Raw genomic sequence first — 18904 nt, forward strand, 5'->3', positions numbered from 1 at the left:
TTGTTCCTGAAATGTGGCACCCAGAACTGGACACAATACTCCAGTTGAGGCCTAATCAGCACGGAGTAGAGAGGAATAATTACTTCTCATGTCTTGCTTACAACACTCCTGCTAATACATAATAGTCCACTTTTAAACTGAAAGTGACGTTCAACCTTAACTATAGCAGAGCTGCTGCTATAATGTCCAGGGAGAAAGTGTGGAGGGAATACTTGAGAGCTCTGAGATAATACATACTGCTGCTCTGTGTTGGGAGAAGTAGTTCACTAACTCGGTTGTATCTTAACAATTACTGCTTTGATATATTGCAAAATCTAAGCCGTATATTCTGCTGACAACAAAGTGGATGAAGATTGTTTTTAAAAATGAATTTGTTCCTTAATGGTTCTTTCAGTTGTCTATATAATACTAGTAATGTGACTCGGTGGCAGAGAAACCGTGATATCTGCAACCTGGACTACTAAGAATTGTACCCTCTGCAGGCCAAAAAATTGGCCTTCTGAAGGAGACAAGAAGATTGCAATGTATAAAGGTCTTGGTTGTTTTTTTTGTTTTTGTTTTGTTTTTTAAAATGTGGCTAATTTGGGCCATATCTAGTCTTCCCTGGAATACACGGGAGGGCTTGAGAACTATTAGGATTTGACATTGCAAATACTGCAAGAGTATAACTTGAACATTTTGAGGAGAGGGACTTCGAGTCACTGTGTGTGTTTTTTTTTTTTTTGGGCACAGGAGGAGGGAGTGTGAACATCTGAGAAAGTTAGGGGCAAAGATCTCTGTATGTAAGTGCTTTCACCCCTTTAGTTGAGGACTGAAAGCACTCACCTCTGTTTTCTCATGAGCCAGCAAGAACAAGGAAGAAGAGGTTTGATATTCCAGAACTCAGAGGTAGGAGCTCCGCCCCTCTCAAGGCAGAACTACCCTTTTTTTCCCTTGAAGGTCATCTTTAAGGAGAGAAATGTTGCCTGAAATTTTTGTTTCAGAGATATCACGAATAACTCCTATTAGCTATTGCTTTTGCTCGTTGGAAATTTTGCAAAAGAATAATTGGATTAAAATAAAACTTTTGCAGATTACCTTTAAGAGAAATTGGAGGCCTCTTAAATCAGTGGAACAAAAAATGGAAAGAGTATTTAATGAACAAGGAGAATTTGTAAACATTTTGTAAATATTAAAGTTCCATCCCTCTTCTTTCCATTCCTCCTGTAAAGCTAAAGTAAACCTAGGGCTTATCTAAACAGATATGCATTGGTTTAATTTGTGATTTCTCTCTCCACCCCCCCCCATTGGATTTAGTTAAATGTGTGAACACTCATATTTCTGTGTTAACTAGGTTTATTTTGGTTTCAATTAAATTGATTAGGAACAGGTTTAAAATGTACAAAGTCAGATTACTCTTAATACAAAGTAAGCATCCATGCAGGCATTTACCTTTATTGAACTTAAACTAGTGCAAGTTTGTGTGTACACAGAGCCTTGGATTCCCAGGTTAGGACCCAGTCGTCTTCTCCCCCCCCCCCCCCCCCTATAAACTAAACATCAGAGGTAACATCTTTCAGAGATCTTTATCTCTGAAAGATGTTATAGGTTGATACCAAGATCAGGCTTTCAGATGCTACAGTAATGGGCCCAATTAGATTAGTGTACCTAATTTTGTACCTAATTTTTAGGGAAACTGAAAAGCAGAAGTGTGAGTGAATGCTTTTGACAGCAGTGCTTATGAATAAACAGCTGATCTAAAATATTCAAGTCTCATCAGTGAAAGCCTTGGTAGGGAATTTAATAGAAAGAAGCCTTCTGTAATGAAGCTGCTTTTTCTATCCACAGCCATCCTTACTACAAATGGAGTATTTGCTACAACTGGAATTGTAATCTCTACATTGAATGCATTGAAAGCATTTGGCCCTGTATGTAGGGAGTGAAATTATGTTTATTGAAATCTGTTTTTCAGCATGGTTTAGTATGGGTTTAAGAACACAGCTAGGCATTGCCAACACATACTGTATTGCACATTTATAAAAAAAGGTGAAATAGGCTCCGTTCATACTAGGTAAGCAAACTACACAGGAAACAAATACTAAGCCCTGTATACACAAATCCTAAAGGACTTTTTTATTCTAGGTGGATAGAACAGTGGACTGGAACTCAGGAAGCCTGGATTCTGGTCCCAGCTCTGCCACTGGTCAGTTGTGTGTCCTTGGGCAACTTCCCAGCAGTTTGTATAATGTAAACACTGCAGCATACTTCTTCTATATAGCAGAACTAGAAAGCAAATCAGAAACAGGCTATTAACAAAACTAATTTTAGCTCTAAATGAGTAAATCTAAAAAAGCATAAATGGGGGCAGAGGGAAAGCAAATGCCAAAAAACTTTAATATTAATCTAAAATGAAATCAGTAACAGGTACAGACATGAGGATTTTAAAATACTTTTAACATCATTATTCCTTGTTCATTATGGGTGGCTTCCATTGTAATTATAGCATTAATTATTTAATGTAAACTGATGTACAACTGAGGGATTGGTTTATCAGATACAAATATTTTGATTTAGGATTGCTTTGAACATTTCACTTTTGCTCTTAATGTTAATAAGTATAAAATACAATAGAAAAGCAGTGACATGTTTATCTGCAACATAAAAACAAATGGAAGGTAAAAGTTGATCTTTTATTGCTCTTTCAAGTTGTTAGAATAGTCTTGCACTTTCAAAAATGTGTAATAGTCCTGACAAATCTTAATGATTAAGTAAATGGCTAGTTGATCTGAAACTTGTCTCAGTCTTAGGAAAAACTGCAAGATCATTAACAAAAGAGTGACTGACATTTTACTTAACTCATTTTCTATTGTGAGTTGAATGTTTCAGTGATAGTGATTTTTATTGCTAAGTGGGGAAATACTCTATCAAGGTGGGTAGAGATGAAACTGTCATACACCAAGAATTTAGGAAAGGGAGAGACCAAGTAAACAACTGGTTTCAGTATGCATCCTGTAGTAGCGGGGGAAAACGTTGGACAGCCTAAACTATTGTTAGTATTTCGTTTAAATCTTTGAGTTTGGAACACAGCTAGTTCCCAAGTGGATGAAACCTGAAAGGATCTAACTTTACAAGGTTTCCAAGAAAGCCACTGGCGTTGTTTTGCTAGATAGGAATGTGTGTCTTTTTTTTTTTTCTTCTTTTTTCTAACCACTGGGAGTCAGTGTGGGTGGAGACTTATTCCACCCAAAGCCATGTTCACCTTTGCTAGCCAACTTAAGCAGCAATTTACCACTGATGCAGCCTCATCAGTAGAAGTCATGGTGGAAGCTGTAGTGTAGACATAGCACAAACAACCTGTTGGGGGTTTGTGATACTGATGTATGGTGAGAGGGGTATATAAGGCAGCTAAGTTGTTTGGGGTGAGAGGAGGATGTTTCAGTACTCTTTGGGTGTGATTTTCTCCATGCAGACCTCTTAGGAATTTAGAAGTAGTACGGCCTTGTGGTTAAGGCACTGGACTGGGACGTGGGGAGATGTGGATTCAATTCTCAGCTCTGCCACAGACTACCTGTGTGAACTTGGGGGCAAGCTACTTAACCTTTGTGCCTTAGTTAAAGTGTAAAATTAAGATACTAATCTGTTTACACTGGAAACTCTTTGGGCCCGGATTATCTGTGTGCGTGTGTGTGTAATGCCTAGCGTTGTGGGGAATCTCTAGGTGCTAGGATGATGACTTGGAATTTCTGAAGTATACTGACCACTACTGGAATTATTTTTAAAAAGTGCTCAATGTTGGCCTGATTTTGCTCTCACTGAAATCAATAGTTGTATTATTGATTTGAATAGGAACAAAGTTAGGCAAACATGGAGAGCTGCTGAATGCTCAAAGGGAGAGAGATGAAAGTTCTAGAAAACAAAAGCATGGCCTTGTAACTTCTCCTGAAGTCTGGTCTTGTCTCATTTTTGCAGATGTGGAAACTGAGGCACTGGACGAAAGTGACTTGCCAAAAAGTTCTTATTGCAAATTGGTGTTTCAGAACCAGCACTGGGACGTTGGTTTTTCTGACCGCTAGTTTTGTGTTCAGTCCACTAGTTCATGCTTGCTTCTGTTATATTGCAGTATTACAGACCGTGGGCCTAGGCCTGTGTCTCAGATGACTTATCAGCATTTTTGTTTGTTTATTTTTATTTATCTGATTTAGTGACTTTGCTTTCTTTTTTAGGCTGTCCTCAGGCGAGGCAGTAAGAGGCAGTGGAGCTGGCCTCGGCACTGGGAGAGGCTGGATTTCCCGTCTCTCTGTGCTGAATGGCTGCGATGGCGCCCGCTCTCACTGACGCAGCAGCTGAAGCTCACCACATCCGGTTCAAACTGGCTCCCCCGTCCTCCACCTTGTCACCTGGCAGTGCCGAGAACAACGGCAACGCCAACAACATTCTTCTCACTGCCAACGGCACCAAAAGGAAAGCCATTGCTGCAGAGGATCCCAGTGTAGATTTCCGTAATAACCCTACCAAGGAGGAGCTGGGCAAGCTGCAGCCACTGGTGGCCTCTTATCTCTGCTCGGATGTAACATCTGTTTCTTCAAAAGACCCTTTGAAGTTGCAAGGAGTCTTCAACAAGCAGACAGTTCTTAAACCTCATTCTCTCTTATCTCAGTCCTTCTTGAAAACAAACGATCTGTTGGGGAGACAACCAGTGTTGGAGTTTTCTTTGGAAAATCTAAAAAACATGAGTACTAGTGGTCAGCCACCTCTTCCACAAGCACCTGTGAATGGCTTGGCCAAGAAATTGGCTAAAAGTACCAATTCAGACCATGAAAACTCCAGTTCACTTAATGGTGGGAAGCGTGCTCCCCTCTCAGCCACCATCCAGGGTGTTGATTCTAACACTGCAGGGGGTTCTGAATCAGGGGACTTGAAGACGGGTTTGACCAATTGCACTCTTCCACACAGAAGCCTTGATGCTGAGCACACAACTCCATTTAGCAATAATAGCACTGCAAACAAATTGTCCCTTAATTCTGCAGAGCAGCAGCGGGTGATTGAAGAAGGCAGTGGGGAGAATAGATTGTCGTCTGGTGTAGATGCACATTCTGATTTTGGGAGCGGAAAGACAGAGGAGCAGAAGTCTCCTCTGTCGGCTGGTCTCTTCAGTGCCATGGACTCTGATTTGAGGACAAAGGCACTGCTGCGGCGGCAGGCAGACATTGAGAACCGTGCTCGCAGGCTGCAGAAACGCCTGCAGGTGGTGCAGGCCAAGCAGGTAGAGAGACACATCCAGCAACAGCTGGGAGGCTTCTTGGAGGAGACTCTGAGCAAACTGCCAAACTTGGACTCTCTGAGGCATCGGAGCCAGCTGATGCTCACCCGCAAGGCAGAAGCGGCCTTGAGGAAAGCTGCAAGTGAAACATGTACGTCAGAAGGACTAAGCAGCTTCCTGAAGAGTGACTCTATTTCAGAGGAACTGGAGAGGTTTACAGCCAGTGGGATGGCCAATTTGAGATCCAGTGAGCAAGCATTTGATTCGGATGTGACTGACAGCAGCTCAGGAGGGGAATCTGACATTGAGGAGGAGGAACTGACCAAAGCAGAACCAGAACAGCATCATGTACCACTGTGAGTAATGCTGAAACTTTGCCTAATTCTTTTGGGTCGAGGAGGGGTAAGACGGAAGGGGATAGAAAGGTGCACCATCTGTATTTTGAAGGATCGTCTTTGATTAAGACCATTTCATAGAAGGAAGAGGCAGTATTAGTGTGCGTGAAGTTTGGCTTGCTTGAACTGCATAATCCTGTCTTAATTATTACAGGGATTGTAGCTTATAATTTCTATAATGTGCAACTCTATGTACAGTATTACATGACATATGACAGTGGTTCTCAACCAGGGGTACACGTACCAGTGGAAGTATGCAGAGATCTTGCAGGGGGTACATCAGCTCATCTAAATATTAGCCTAATTTTACAAAAGGCTACATGAAAAGCACTAGCAAAGTCAGTATCAACTAAAACTTCATACAGACAATGATTGATTTATGTTGCTCTATATATTATATCAGTGTTTCTCAACCTGGGGGTTATGATTTATTTTACAAGTATATGGTAAAAATGAGACAGTAAGCAATTTTTCAGTAAAAGTGACACTTCTTTGTATTTTTATGCCTGATTTTGTAAGCAAGTTGTTAAGTAAAGTGAAACTTGCAGTATGCAAGACAAATCAGCATTCTGAAAGGGGTACAGTAGTCTGGGAAGGTTGAGAACTACTGACATTTGGGATCTACTTGAAGGGCCCTTCATGAAGTTAGGGAACTATGACTAGTTAGGGCATCTAGATACTTCAAATCCAGTACTGCAGTTGGTGTGTAACTTTTTTGTCTAAAATTGCTCTTGGGTTGGATCTGCCCCTTCAAACTGAAGTGTTCTATTGTAGCAATGGAGATCTCGCTGTTCACGTTCTTAGCCAGGATGATGTATTTATGTATCTGACATAGTGTATTCAGGTTCTGCAGAATCTGGGTTTTGGTTTTTTGGCTTTCCTTTTTTTAAAGGAAAGCATTTAGCCCGAAAATATATGAAAAGTATAAACTGATGCATTGTTGTAGACAGCCTGAAACAATAGCTCTTGAGAGCTCTGAACTCCACCTGTTCAATGTTAATCTCATTGGCTGTCAACATGTTGTAAGGCTGTATAGTTAATGTGGACATTAACTGTAGTCATTGCTGGCAATTTAAGCAGATGGGAGGGATTGGGAACTGTTGAAGGAAAAAATGGGGTGGGACAGGGAAGGAGTACAGAAGGAAGAGACAGTGGGGGCAAAGTAGTGGTTTTCCTAAAGGTTAACATTTTCCCATTCAAGTGATTTGCTGATTGTAACAATAAGGTACTAACCAGATAAAGGCTATATTGACGGGTTTCAGAGTAGTAGCCGTCTTAGTCTGTGTCTGCAAAAAGAAAAGGAGGACTTGTGGCACCTTAGAGACTAACACATTTATTTGAGCATAAGCTTTCGTGAGCTACAGCTCACTTCATCATTTGTTAGTCTCTAAGATAACACAAGTACTCCTTTTCTTTTTCCCAAAGGCTATATTGTAACCTGGTCTCTGCATACTTTCTGCTGACATCTATAAGAACGGCCATACTGGGTCAGAGCAAAGGTCCATCTAGCCCAGTGTCCTGTCTTCTGACAGTGGCCAATGCCAGGTGCCCCAGAAGGAATGAACAGACCAGGTAATCATCAAGTGATCCATCCCCTGTTGCCCATTCCCAGCTTCTGGCAAAACCAAGGCTAGGGACACCATCCCTGCCCATCCTGGCTAATAGCCATTGATGGACCTATCCTCCATGAATTTATCTAGTTCTTTTTTGAACCCTGCTATAGTCTTGGCCTTCACAACATCCTCTGGCAAAGAGTTCCACAGATTGACTGTGTGTAGCGTGAAGCAATACTTCCTTTTGTTTTGTTTTAAACCTGCTGCCTATTATTTTTCACTTGGTGACCTTTGGCTCTTGTGTTATCATAGAATATCAGGGTTGGAAGGGACCCCAGAAGGTCATCTAGTCCAACCCCCTGCTCGAAGCAGGACCAATTCCCAGTTAAATCATCCCAGCCAGGGCTTTGTCAAGCCTGACCTTAAAAACCTCTAAGGAAGGAGATTCTGCCACCTCCGTAGGTAACGCATTCCAGTGTTTCACCACCCTCTTAGTGAAAATTTTTTTCCTAATATCCAATCTAAACCTTCCCCACTGCAACTTGAGACCATTACTCCTCGTTCTGTCATCTGCTACCATTGAGAACAGTCTAGAGCCATCCTCTTTGGAACCCCCTTTCAGGTAGTTGAAAGCAGCTATCAAATCCCCCCTCATTCTTCTCTTCTGCAGGCTAAACAATCCCAGCTCCCTCAGCCTCTCCTCATAAGTCATGTGTTCCAGACCCCTAATCATTTTTGTTGCCCTTCGCTGGACTCTCTCCAATTTATCCACATCCTTCTTGAAGTGTGGGGCCCAAAACTGGACACAGTACTCCAGATGAGGCCTCACCAATGTTGAATAGAGGGGAACGATCACGTCCCTTGATCTGCTCGCTATGCCCCTAATGAGATATATGAGAGAGAGTTATATGAGAGCGTAAATAACACTTTATTTTTTTTTCTCCACACCAGTTATGGTTTTATAGACTTCTATCATATCCCCCCCTTAGTTGTCTCTTTGCCAAGCTGAAAAGTCCCAGTCTTATTAATATCTCCTCCTACAGAAGCCATTCCAGACCCCTAATAATTTTTGTTGCCCTTTTCTGAATCTCTTTTCCAAGTCCAATATATCTTTTTTGAGATGGGGCAACCACATCTTCATGGAGTATTCAAGATGTGGGTGTACCATAGATTTATATAGAGGCAGTATGATATTTTCTGTTTTGCTATCTATCCCTTTCTTAAAGATTCCCAACGTTCTCCTTGCTTTTTTGACTGCGGCTGCACATTGAGTGGATGTTTGTTTGTTTTTTTGTGTGTTTTTCCCCAGAGAACTATCCACAATGATTCCAAGATCTTTCTTGAGTGGTAACAGCTGATTTAGACCCCATCATTTTATATGTATAGGTGGGATTGTTTCCAGTATGCATTACTTCGCATTTATCAACATTTAATTTCAGCTGCCATTTTGTTGCCCAGTCTCACCCAGTTTTGAGAGAGCTTTTTGTAGCTCTTCGTGGTCTGCTTGGGACTTAACTATCTTGAGTAGTTTTGTATCATCTGCAAATTTTACCTCCTCACTGTTTACCCCCTTTTCCAGATCATTTATGAATATGTTGGTTAGGACTAGTCCCAGTACAGACCCGTGGAGGACCCCACTATTTCTACCTCTCTCCATTCTAAAAACTGACCATTTATTCCTACCCTTTGTTTCCTAACTTTTAACCAGTTACCAGTCCACGAGAGGACCTTCCCTCTTCTCCCGTGACAGCTTACTTTGCTTAACCTTTGGTGAGGCACCTAGTCAAAGGCTTTCTGAAAATTAAAGTATGTTATATCTACTGGATCCCCCTTGTCCGCATGCTTGTTGATTCCCCTCAGAGAATTCTAGTAGATTGGTGAGGCATGATTTCCTTTTACAGAAACCATGTTAACTCTTCCCCAACAAATTACGTTCATCTATGTGTCTGACTATTTTTTTCTTTACTATAGTTTCAACCAGTTTGCCTGGTACTGAAGTCAGACTTACTGGCCTGTAATTGCCAATTTTTATAAAGAAGCGATCCTGGCATCACATTAGCTATCCTCCAGTCATTTGGTACACAAGATACAGTTAGTAGTTCTGCAGTTTCACACTTGAATTTCTGCAGAACTTTTGGGTGAATACCATCTGGTCCTGATGTCTTATTACTGTTTAGTTTATCAGTTTGTTCCGAAACCTCCTCTAATGACACCTCAATCTGGGACAGTTCCTCAGATTTGTCATGTAAAAAGAATGGTTCAGGTTTGGGAATTTCCCTCACGTCCTCAGCTGTGAAGACCAATGCAAAGAATGAATTTAGTTTCTCCGCAATGGCCTTATCGTCCTTTGAGTGCTCCTTTAACATCTCGATAGTTCAGTGGCCCGCAGGCTTCCTGTTTCTGATGTACTTTAAACGTTTTTGTTTTTTGAGTTTTTGGCTAGCTGGTCTTCAGATTCATTTTTGGCCTTCCTAATTATATTTTTACACTTCATTTGGCAGAGTTTATGCTTCTTTCTCTTTTCCTCACTAGGATTTAACTTCTACTTTTTAAAGGATGCCTCTTTTCCTCTTGCTGCTGCTTCTTTTTTTTTTCTACTTACTCTATTACTATTGGTTTCAGAGTAGCAGCCGTGTTGGTCTGTATCCGCAAAAAGAAAAGGAGTACTTGTGGCACCTTAGAGACTAATACATTTATTTGAGCATAAGCTTTCGTGAGATACAGCTGTCCTTGTGCCACAAGTCCTCCTTTTCTTTCTATTATTATTATTATTATTTTTTATTTGAGTTGAACCTCTATTATGGTATCTTTTTAAAAAGTTTCCATGCAGCTTGCAGGGATTTCAGTTTTAGCACTGTACCTCATTTTTGTGTAGTCCCCCTTCTGAAATTAAATGCTACAGTGTTGGACTGCTGTAGTGTTTTTCCCACCACAGGGGTGTTAATAGTGATCATAATATAGTTAAAATTTACCAAGCATTCTAGCTATATTCACCTTTTGGACTAGATCCTGTGCTGCATTTAGAACTAAATCAAGAATTGCCTCTGGTGGGTTCCAGGACTAGCTGCTCCGAGAAGCCGTCATTTAAGGTGTTAAGAAACTTTCTCTCTTCATCCCGTCCTGAGGTGACAGGAACCCAGCCAATATGGGGATAGCTGGAAACTCCCTAGTATTATTATTGAGTCTTTTATTTTTATAGCCTCTGTAATCTCCGTGAGCATTTCACGGTTGCTAAAGCCCTCCTGGTCAGGTGGTCGCTAATCTATCGCCTACTGCTATATTCTTATTGTTCGAGCATGGAATTACTGTCCATTGAAATTCTGTGGTACAGTTTGGTTCACTTAAGATTTTTACTTCATTTGATTTTACGCTTTCTTTCACATATAGTGCCACTCACCCACCAGCACGACCTGTTCCGTTGTCCTGATATATTTTGTACCCTGGTACTACTGTGGCCCATTGATTATCTTCATTCCACCAAGTTTATGTGATGCCTATTATATCAATATCCTCATTTAATAAGAGGCACTCTAGTTCACCCATCTTATTATTTAGATTTCTGGCATTGGTATATAAGCACTTTAAAAACTTGTCACTTTTTAGCTGTCTGCCATTATATGATGTAATTGGATGGGATGCTTTCTTTCATTTGGCTGTTTCTCATCAGATCTTATCATTATTTTATCATCTTCCATTCTTTCCTCTTTACTAGGACATAGAGAATCTCCATCAGTAGATCCTCCCCTAAGGGATGCCTCTGTCCGTACCATGTGCTCCTCTGCACCTGTCGGCTTTCCCTAGCCCTTAGTTTAAAAACTGCCACATATTTTCATTCTGTTTTTGCAAAGTTTTTAGTTTCTTCCTACCTATTCTGTTTTGGTTCTGGCCTCATATATCATCACTATGTGGAAATGTTTGCAGTTACTTTACTAGGAACTTCCCTGAAGCTTATCTATCCCTTTTCTGTAGTGGGGGGGAATCCTGCACAGATGGTGATTTTGCTGGAGAATTGCTGACCTTATAATACTGCTTCTGACAATATTCTCAAATAGGATTCTCACTTGCCTATTCTCTACCCTTCAGAGTTTGAGGGGGTTTGTTCTGGGTTTGCTTTCAGGGTGCTTGCGTAGCCATTCCTGATCTGGAATAATGGACTCCTCTATCTTTTTTTTTAAAATGAAAATAGTGTAAATGTAGTGAAATGTTTAGCAAAACTCTTGCTTCCTTCTCTTGAAAGGAACTGGTGGAATGTTTGGGGTCATTGAGGTACTAGTGACTGACTGCATATCAGTAGGGCACAGCTCTTGAGCCTTGTTTGTGTTGGAGACTCGAGTCCTAGGTGTGAGAATCCTGCAGGAAGGTAAGTGAATTTTTTTTTCTTTTCAGTCTCTGCAGAAACTGGGATGTCTAAAAGAACTCTTAAAATATTCTTCAAAAGAAGCTTATTATAATTATACAAGCAAGCAGAGCTTTGCACAGATCCTTGAATAAAGATTGTTTGGTGCAAACATACTGAAATGTCCCCTTTTTGTCTTGTACAAATTACCAGTCTGTAATTACTGCTTAACTTTTCCTAAGGGTTCTAGTTTTCAAGGTGAGAATTGGTTTCTTGATTGCCATTTTCATAAATATGTTGCTTACTAGAAGAAGTTAAGGTTATGGCTCATCTCCTATGCATATCTGGATTTTCTTTAAGCTATGCAAGTCTTCATTTGTCCTGTCAAAAGCTGTAAATATGGAGTGGGAGACCCAGTGCAGAGTTGCTTTTAATTTAAACTCTGAAGTTGTGCTGCTTTTCTGCTCTGCTGAAGCCCACCTGTCTGAACCAGTGGGCTGCAATTTCTCTTGCTTCCAGAGTTCAAAATAAAATTAGTCATTCAGAGATTTTGGGGAGTCACTGTCCAGTCTGTGCAGCTTCTAAAGGAGGATCTCTAACAAGCACTACTATCTACCAAGGCTGTGCACAGCCTGGAATCCCGTGCTCTGGCATTGTGAGGATCTCTTAAGCCATGTCTACACTACAAACTCTGGTTGATTCAAGTTATGTCCACCTATTACTGCTGAATTTTCTGCATTGCTCAGTCACATGCATACTTGGCTGCTTGCATTGGTGCTGCATGTAATTACCAGCAGTGCTTATTGATGCAAAGTACAGTGTACTGAAGGTAGGTATCCCAGTGTGCCATATGCTGCTGTCCAGTACCATGCCTTTTGGGAAACTTTCATTATGTGTTTTGGGATAGAAATTAGTGCCCAGGAATTGCCGGGAGTTAAGGAATCAGGTTCCCAGTATGCAACGTTCTTCATTCCATACAGCCATCCATTTTCCATAATTTTTGCACCTTTTTTTAGGAATTCCCAAAAACAAGCGCAGCACTTTTCAGTGTCTGCTATCCCTGATGGAAGCATGGAGTCTGCAGAACTCTGTGCTGTTCTCATGAGCTTTGCAAATACAGGAGGTGATATTCTCCTTGTGCCTGTAACAATGGGGGACATGATTTCTTCAAGGACAGTTTGAAGGACCCGGTGAAGAAGATTTCAAGGTTGTTGTTGGTCACTGAGCAGCTGCAGACCGTGCAGCACTGCTTCTGGGTCTGAGAAATGAGCACTGACTGTAATGCAGGTCTGGGGCAATGAGTAGTGGCTGCCGAACTTTGGATCCTGGATCTGTGTGCTGAGCTTACTCCAGTCCTCCGTGCAGAGACACCAGAATGAGACCTGCATTGACTGTGATCACCACTTACTTCTCCACTATCTGGAAGCTTGCAGTGCTGGATTGTTATCTGTCGGTTGGAAATCATTTTGGAGGCAGAAAATCCACAGTAGGGGATGTTGTCATGCAAGCATGTAGGGCCATTAATAGAATCCTAGAAGATTAGAGTTGGAAGAGACCTCAGGAGGTCATCTAGTCCAACCCCCTACTCAAAGCCGGACCAGCCACGGCTTTGTCAGGCTGGGCCTTAGAGGTTTTTAAGGATGGAGATTCCACCACCTCCCTAAGTAATCCATTTCAGTGCTTCACTACCTTCCTAGTGAAAGAGTGTTTCCTAATATCCAACCTAGACCTCCCCTGCTGCAACTTGAGACCATTGCTTCTTGGTCTGTCATCTGCCACCACTCAGAACAGCTGAGCTCTATCCTCTTTGGAACCCCCCTTCAGGTAATTGAAGGCCGCTATCAAATCCCCCCTTGCTCTTCTCTTCTGCAGACTAAATAACCCCAGTTCCTGCAGCCTCTCCTCATAAGTCATGTGCCCCAGCCCCCTAATAATTTTCGTTGCCCTCCGCTGGACTCTCTCCAATTTGTCCACATCCCTTCTGTAGTGGGGGGACCAAAACTTGACGCAATACTCCAGGTGTGGCCTCACCAATGCCGAGTAGAGGGGAATAATCACTTCTCTCAATCTGCTGGCAATGCTCTTACTAATACAGCCCAGTATGCCTTTGGCATTCTTGGCAACTAGGGCACACTGCTGACTCCTATCCAGTGGACGAGAAGCTGTAATCCCCAGGTCCTTTTCTGCAGAACTACTGCTTAGGCAGTCGATCCCCAGCCTGAAGCAGTGCATGGGATTCTTCCTTCCTAAGTACAGGACTCTGCACTTATCTGATGAGGTTCAACAAAGACTTCTTTTGGCCCAGTCCGCCAATTTGTCTAGGTCACTCTGGACCATTTCCCTACCCTCCAGCGTATCTACCTCTCCGCCCCCCCCCCCCCAGCTTCGTGTCATCTGCGAACTAATTAATCCGATCATCCAGATCATTGATAAAGATGTTGAACAAAACCGGGCCCAGGACTGACCCTTGGGGCACTCTGCTTGATACCGGTTGCCAACTAGACATCGAGCCGTTGATCACTACCCATTGAGCCCAACAATCTAGGCAGCTTTCTATCCACCGTATAGTCCATTCATCCAGTCCACACTTCTTTAACTTGCTGGCAAGAATACTGTGGGAGACTGTGTCAAAAGCTTTGCTAAAGTCAAGCTATATTACATCCACTGAGCCAGTTATCTCATCATAGAAGGCAAGCAGGTTGGTCAGGCATGACTTGCCCTTGGTGAATCCATGTTGACTGTTCCTGATCACCTTCTCCTTCAGGTGCTTCAAAATGGACCCCTTGAGGACCTGCTCCATGATTTTGCCGGGGACTTGAAGTGAGACTGATGGGTCTGTAGTTCCCTGGGTTCTCTTTCTTCCCTTTCTAAAATATGGGCACTATATTTGCCTTTTTCTAATAGCCATGAATTTTTAAAGATAATGGCCAGTGGCTCTGCAATCACATCAGCCAACTCCCTCAGCATGATTGGATGCATTAGATCTGTACCTCCTGGACTTGTGCACGTCCAGCTTTTGTAAATAGTCCTTAACCTGTTCTTTCACCACTGAGGGCTGTTCACTTCCTCCCCGTACTGTGTTGCCTAGTGCAACAGTCTGGAAGCTGACCTCGTCTGTGAAGACCGAGGCAAAAAAAGGCATTGAGTACTTCAGCTTTTTCCACATCATCTGTCACTAAATTGCCTCCCCCATTCAGTAAGGGTCCCACACTTGCCCTGACCACCACCTTGTTGCTAACATACCTGTAGAAACACTTCTTGTTTCCCTTCACATCCCTTGCTAGCTGCAACTCCAATTGTGCCTTGGCCTTCCTGATTACACCCCTGCATGCTCTAGCAATATTTTTATACTCCTACCTAGTCATCTGTCCAAATTTTCCACTTCTTGCAAGCTTCCTTTTTGAGTTTAAGCTCACTGGAGATTTCACTGTTAGCAAATATGGCAGGCGACCAGCTTGGCGTATTCTTTCTGCACTTTGGGATGGTTTGTTCATCCGCCCTCAGTAAGGCTTCTTTAAAATACAGCCAGCTCTCCTGGACTCCTTGTCCCTCATATTAGCTCCCCAGGGGATCATGCCTGTCAGTTCCCTAAGGGAGTCTGAGTCTGATTTTCTGAAGTCCCAGGGTCCTTATTTTGCTTTTCTCCTTTCTTCCTTTTGTGAGGATCCTGAACTCAACCATCTCATGGTCACTGCTGCCTAGGTTGCCACCCACTTCTACTTCCCTTACCAGTTCTTCCCTGTTTGTGAGCAGCAGGTCAAGAGGTGCATGGCCCCAAGTTGATTGTTCCCGCACTTGTACCAGGAAGTTGTCCCCAACACAATCTTTGAACCCTTGGTTTGGTTAGAGCTATTTGTGATGTTAGCACCTGAGCTAAAGTATCAATATCTGGGTTGGGGGCTAGATCCAGCTTTTTGGAGAATTGGAGGGTCCTTCAAGCTGCATAATAACTACATTGTGTTTAAAAAAAAAAAAAATTGTAGACTGCATGGTTGCAAACCTAGCATTTGACCTAGTTGTAATTGATTCAGTGGCATCTGCTGCATCTTGTAGGGAGCATGAAACAACTCCAGTGAACTCTCTTCTCCCCTCCCCCCACCACTCTCCCAGTTCATCATTGGAATTTTTAAAGCCTAATGACACAACTATTTCATTCCTGATCACTTTAACAAATATGATTGGGAAGAGGGTGGGAGTGACTGACCTATTTGGACCAACTTGGAAACGAATGAAATAGCTGTAAACTGAATATGCTGTTGCATAGTGACCTGTAATGCTGCAGAATAAAGAACTTAGTATGTCTTCAAAGAACCTTGCAAATATTTACCCATCTCCTAGGAGCAGTGTAAAGATTAATATCAGCCACGTGTTATCAAGACTGAGGTAAGAAAGGTGGAGTTCAGAATGAGGCTCAGAACACGAGTTCCTATTTCAAATCCTGTGCTCAGACCACTAGTCTGCTTTCCTCTGCTGCAGAGCGGCCAGCATGAATCTTGTCTTTAAACCACGATTTGAGGACTTCAATAGCTCAGACATAGGTGAGAGGTTTTTCGCAAGAGTGACTGGGTGAGATTCTGTGGCCTGCGTTGTGTAGGAGGTCGGACTTGATGATCATAATGGTCCCTTCTGACCTTAGTATCTATGAATGGGATTTGAGTTGCTGCAGGAGTGTGATGAGAGATTCAAGATATTTAAAAGAAATAAAGAACTGCTATATCTGCCCTTTGTTCAGCCTGATTGCATAGTGACCCCCTTCTGATAACAAAAATTACTACACAACCCCAGGAGGGGTCTGAGCTGAGCCCCATTGCCCCGGGGTGGGGGTGGTGTATGTGTGAGAGAGCTGAAGTCCAAGGGCTTTTGTTCTGGGCGGGGGGGCGTGGGCTTCAGACTTGCTGGGGCCCAGGGCCAACACCAGCCTTAGCGACCCCATTAAAATGGGGCCATGACCCACTTTGGGGTCCCAACCCATAGTTAGAGAATGCCTGATTTAAAGTCCATGAAAGTGAGCCTACTTTATCACTGAACAATGAATGATATGATTAAAGTGTGTGTGTGTGTGTGTGTGTGTGTGTGTGTGTGTGTGTACATTATAGGCTGTATTCTACCCTTTTTCAGTATACAAAGGTCACTCTAATATCCGTGGAAGTCTGATTTGTGTGGTGTATATAGTCATGACTGTATACCCTAACACAGATTCTAATTAAGTATGATGTTGGCTCTCTCAATAGAGTGAGTTTGACACATGAGTTAAATTCCATTTATCTGGGAGCCATGTGCAGCTTTGTTTTGGGTGCGGGGGTAGCTTGCAAGAAGGTGAGCACTGGAGATGTAATGTTGGGTAACACTGCTGCTTATTGCTGGGCATGGAACTAGGTTAGTGGAGCAGGTAGCTATAAAAATGCCACAATGGTAGGTCACCCACCTCTGGTGAGAGGAGAGGTTAATGGTAGAATCAGGACTCTCCTATTGCATGGAAGCACTTTGTCTCTTTTTCTCCTGCTAAAAACCTTTTCCTGCTAGTACTGTTGGCAAGAGGTGAAAACTGGCAGTTTATGGGCTTAATGTTTAAAATATATAGCTTGTATTTGCTGTTTCTCTAAAAATGCAGAGGTATATTCTAGGGATTCCATTTCCATACTAAAATACTTTGGCTTTTGCCACACTCTAATATTTGGTTTCAGAGTAGCAGCCGTGTTAGGCTGTCTTCGCAAAAAGAAAAGGAGGACTTGTGGCACCTTAGAGACGAACCAATTTCTTTGAGCATGAGCTTTGGTGAGCTACAGCTCCCTTCATCGGACGCATTCCGTGGAAAATATTTGCCTCTTTCCTTTGTTCTCCCTTTCTGCAGCAGATGTTTTGGCTGTACTAGCTCAGCTGCAGTACTGCACTCCACTTCCAGCTGGGGGAAAATGTTTTTCTTGCTAAACTGGCACTCCCCCAGCAGATTTCTCCACAAAGTATGTTTTGGGCCCACTCTGAGTATGGTGAGTCTGATTTCAAAAGCTTGGCAGGCAGTACCGCTTTCCTGGGCCATCTTTGGCTAAAATGCCATAGCAGTGCAGAATGGGGCTTCTTAAAACAAAACCAAAAAGACCCCCACATGTTACTTAGGTCTCACTTGCTACATCTTTGAATGAAATGGAGAAATTTTTTTGTAAGTGAAAGCGTGTACATTCAAACCAGCATTTTGGCTCGGATGTAGAAGCAGAAACTGGCACTGTATTTGAGTTTATACTGAGGTTGATTTAAGTGGCTGTAGAGTTGTTCACTTTTTCAGCATTACATTGACATCACTTCTGATGATGGTAAATTTGAGAAGAAATAAATGGGCTTTTTCTTCCAGCTGTATGTAAACTGGAAAGGCCAGCTACTCCTGATATACTGGTCATTCTTTAATGAGATTCTGCAAAAACAGCAGACTGTCTGTTTTTTCCTCTAACCTTTCTCATCATAGAGAATATTAGTTTCAGAACGTTGCCTAAGTATTTAATAACTGGTAAATAGTTTGTGCTATGGTCACCCTATGGTGGTGGTGGTTGCTGTACAAAAGCCTACTGTAGATAATCAGGTGTATTTTTGTCAAAATTAGCAGATACCCCAAGCAGAGCCTCCGAAGAACTGAACATAATGGAATCCCAGCCTCTGTTATGGGATTAGTGATGTGGGTGGGGACAGCAGTGTATGGTGGTCTATTAATGGGGTGGGGTAAGAATGCAGTTTGTTTTGAATAGGTGGAAAGGAGAAGGACAGATGCCCCAACTCTATTTCCTATGTCACCAAGGTAGTTTTGTCACCAACATTCTGTCACAAGCAGACCATGTAAGAGTTGGAATTGGGCATCTGAGGCTTTTTCCAGGTGATAGCTCTGAAAGTAGGTTAGTGGAATTACTGTGGTAGTATGTAGTCTGTTTTTGCAATTAGCTACTTGCGATTAAGCAGGGAGAGAATCATGATAGCGGTTTCTCTTGGCTCTTCTGCTGGTCACAGAGCAACGTTTTGTGGCTGAAGCATTTGGCCAGATGGCTCTTCAGTCTGTGGTGCTCAAATATAACAGGGAGAACTCAGTATTAGTATGACACTTGTTAGGAGACTCCCTTGTAATGGAGTAGTTCATGGGGAGGTCCCCACTATCCGATTCCTTCTCTTCTGCTTAAGTAGATGAATTTATGCAGCTTCACCTTGTGAATATATCCGATGGAAATGACATGAGAACAAAATTCCTACTCTGAACCGTTTATTTTCCCACCACTAAACTTCAGAATGTTCATATATGTAACTGGAACTCTTAAGAGACATGTCACTTGGTGCTATGTGCAAAAGTGTCCTTTCTCACACAGTTTTTGTCATTCCGTTTATGTAGTAGTTGGAGACTTTGCTC

General features: G+C 42.3%; 1 protein-coding gene across 1 annotated transcript in view; it reads left to right on the forward strand.

The window, feature by feature from the left end:
* The window catches only part of KANSL1 (KAT8 regulatory NSL complex subunit 1), a 172228-nt gene that overhangs the window by 25781 nt on the left and 127543 nt on the right, over positions 1-18904 (forward strand). Inside the window, 2 exon segments of the mRNA XM_078850719.1 lie at positions 4203-5595; positions 7060-7206. Coding sequence (XP_078706845.1) covers positions 4286-5595; positions 7060-7206 — 1457 coding nt within the window. The 5' untranslated portion in view covers positions 4203-4285.

Source organism: Lepidochelys kempii, chromosome 27, assembly GCF_965140285.1.
Source record: "Lepidochelys kempii isolate rLepKem1 chromosome 27, rLepKem1.hap1, whole genome shotgun sequence".
NCBI lineage: Eukaryota > Metazoa > Chordata > Testudines > Cheloniidae > Lepidochelys > Lepidochelys kempii.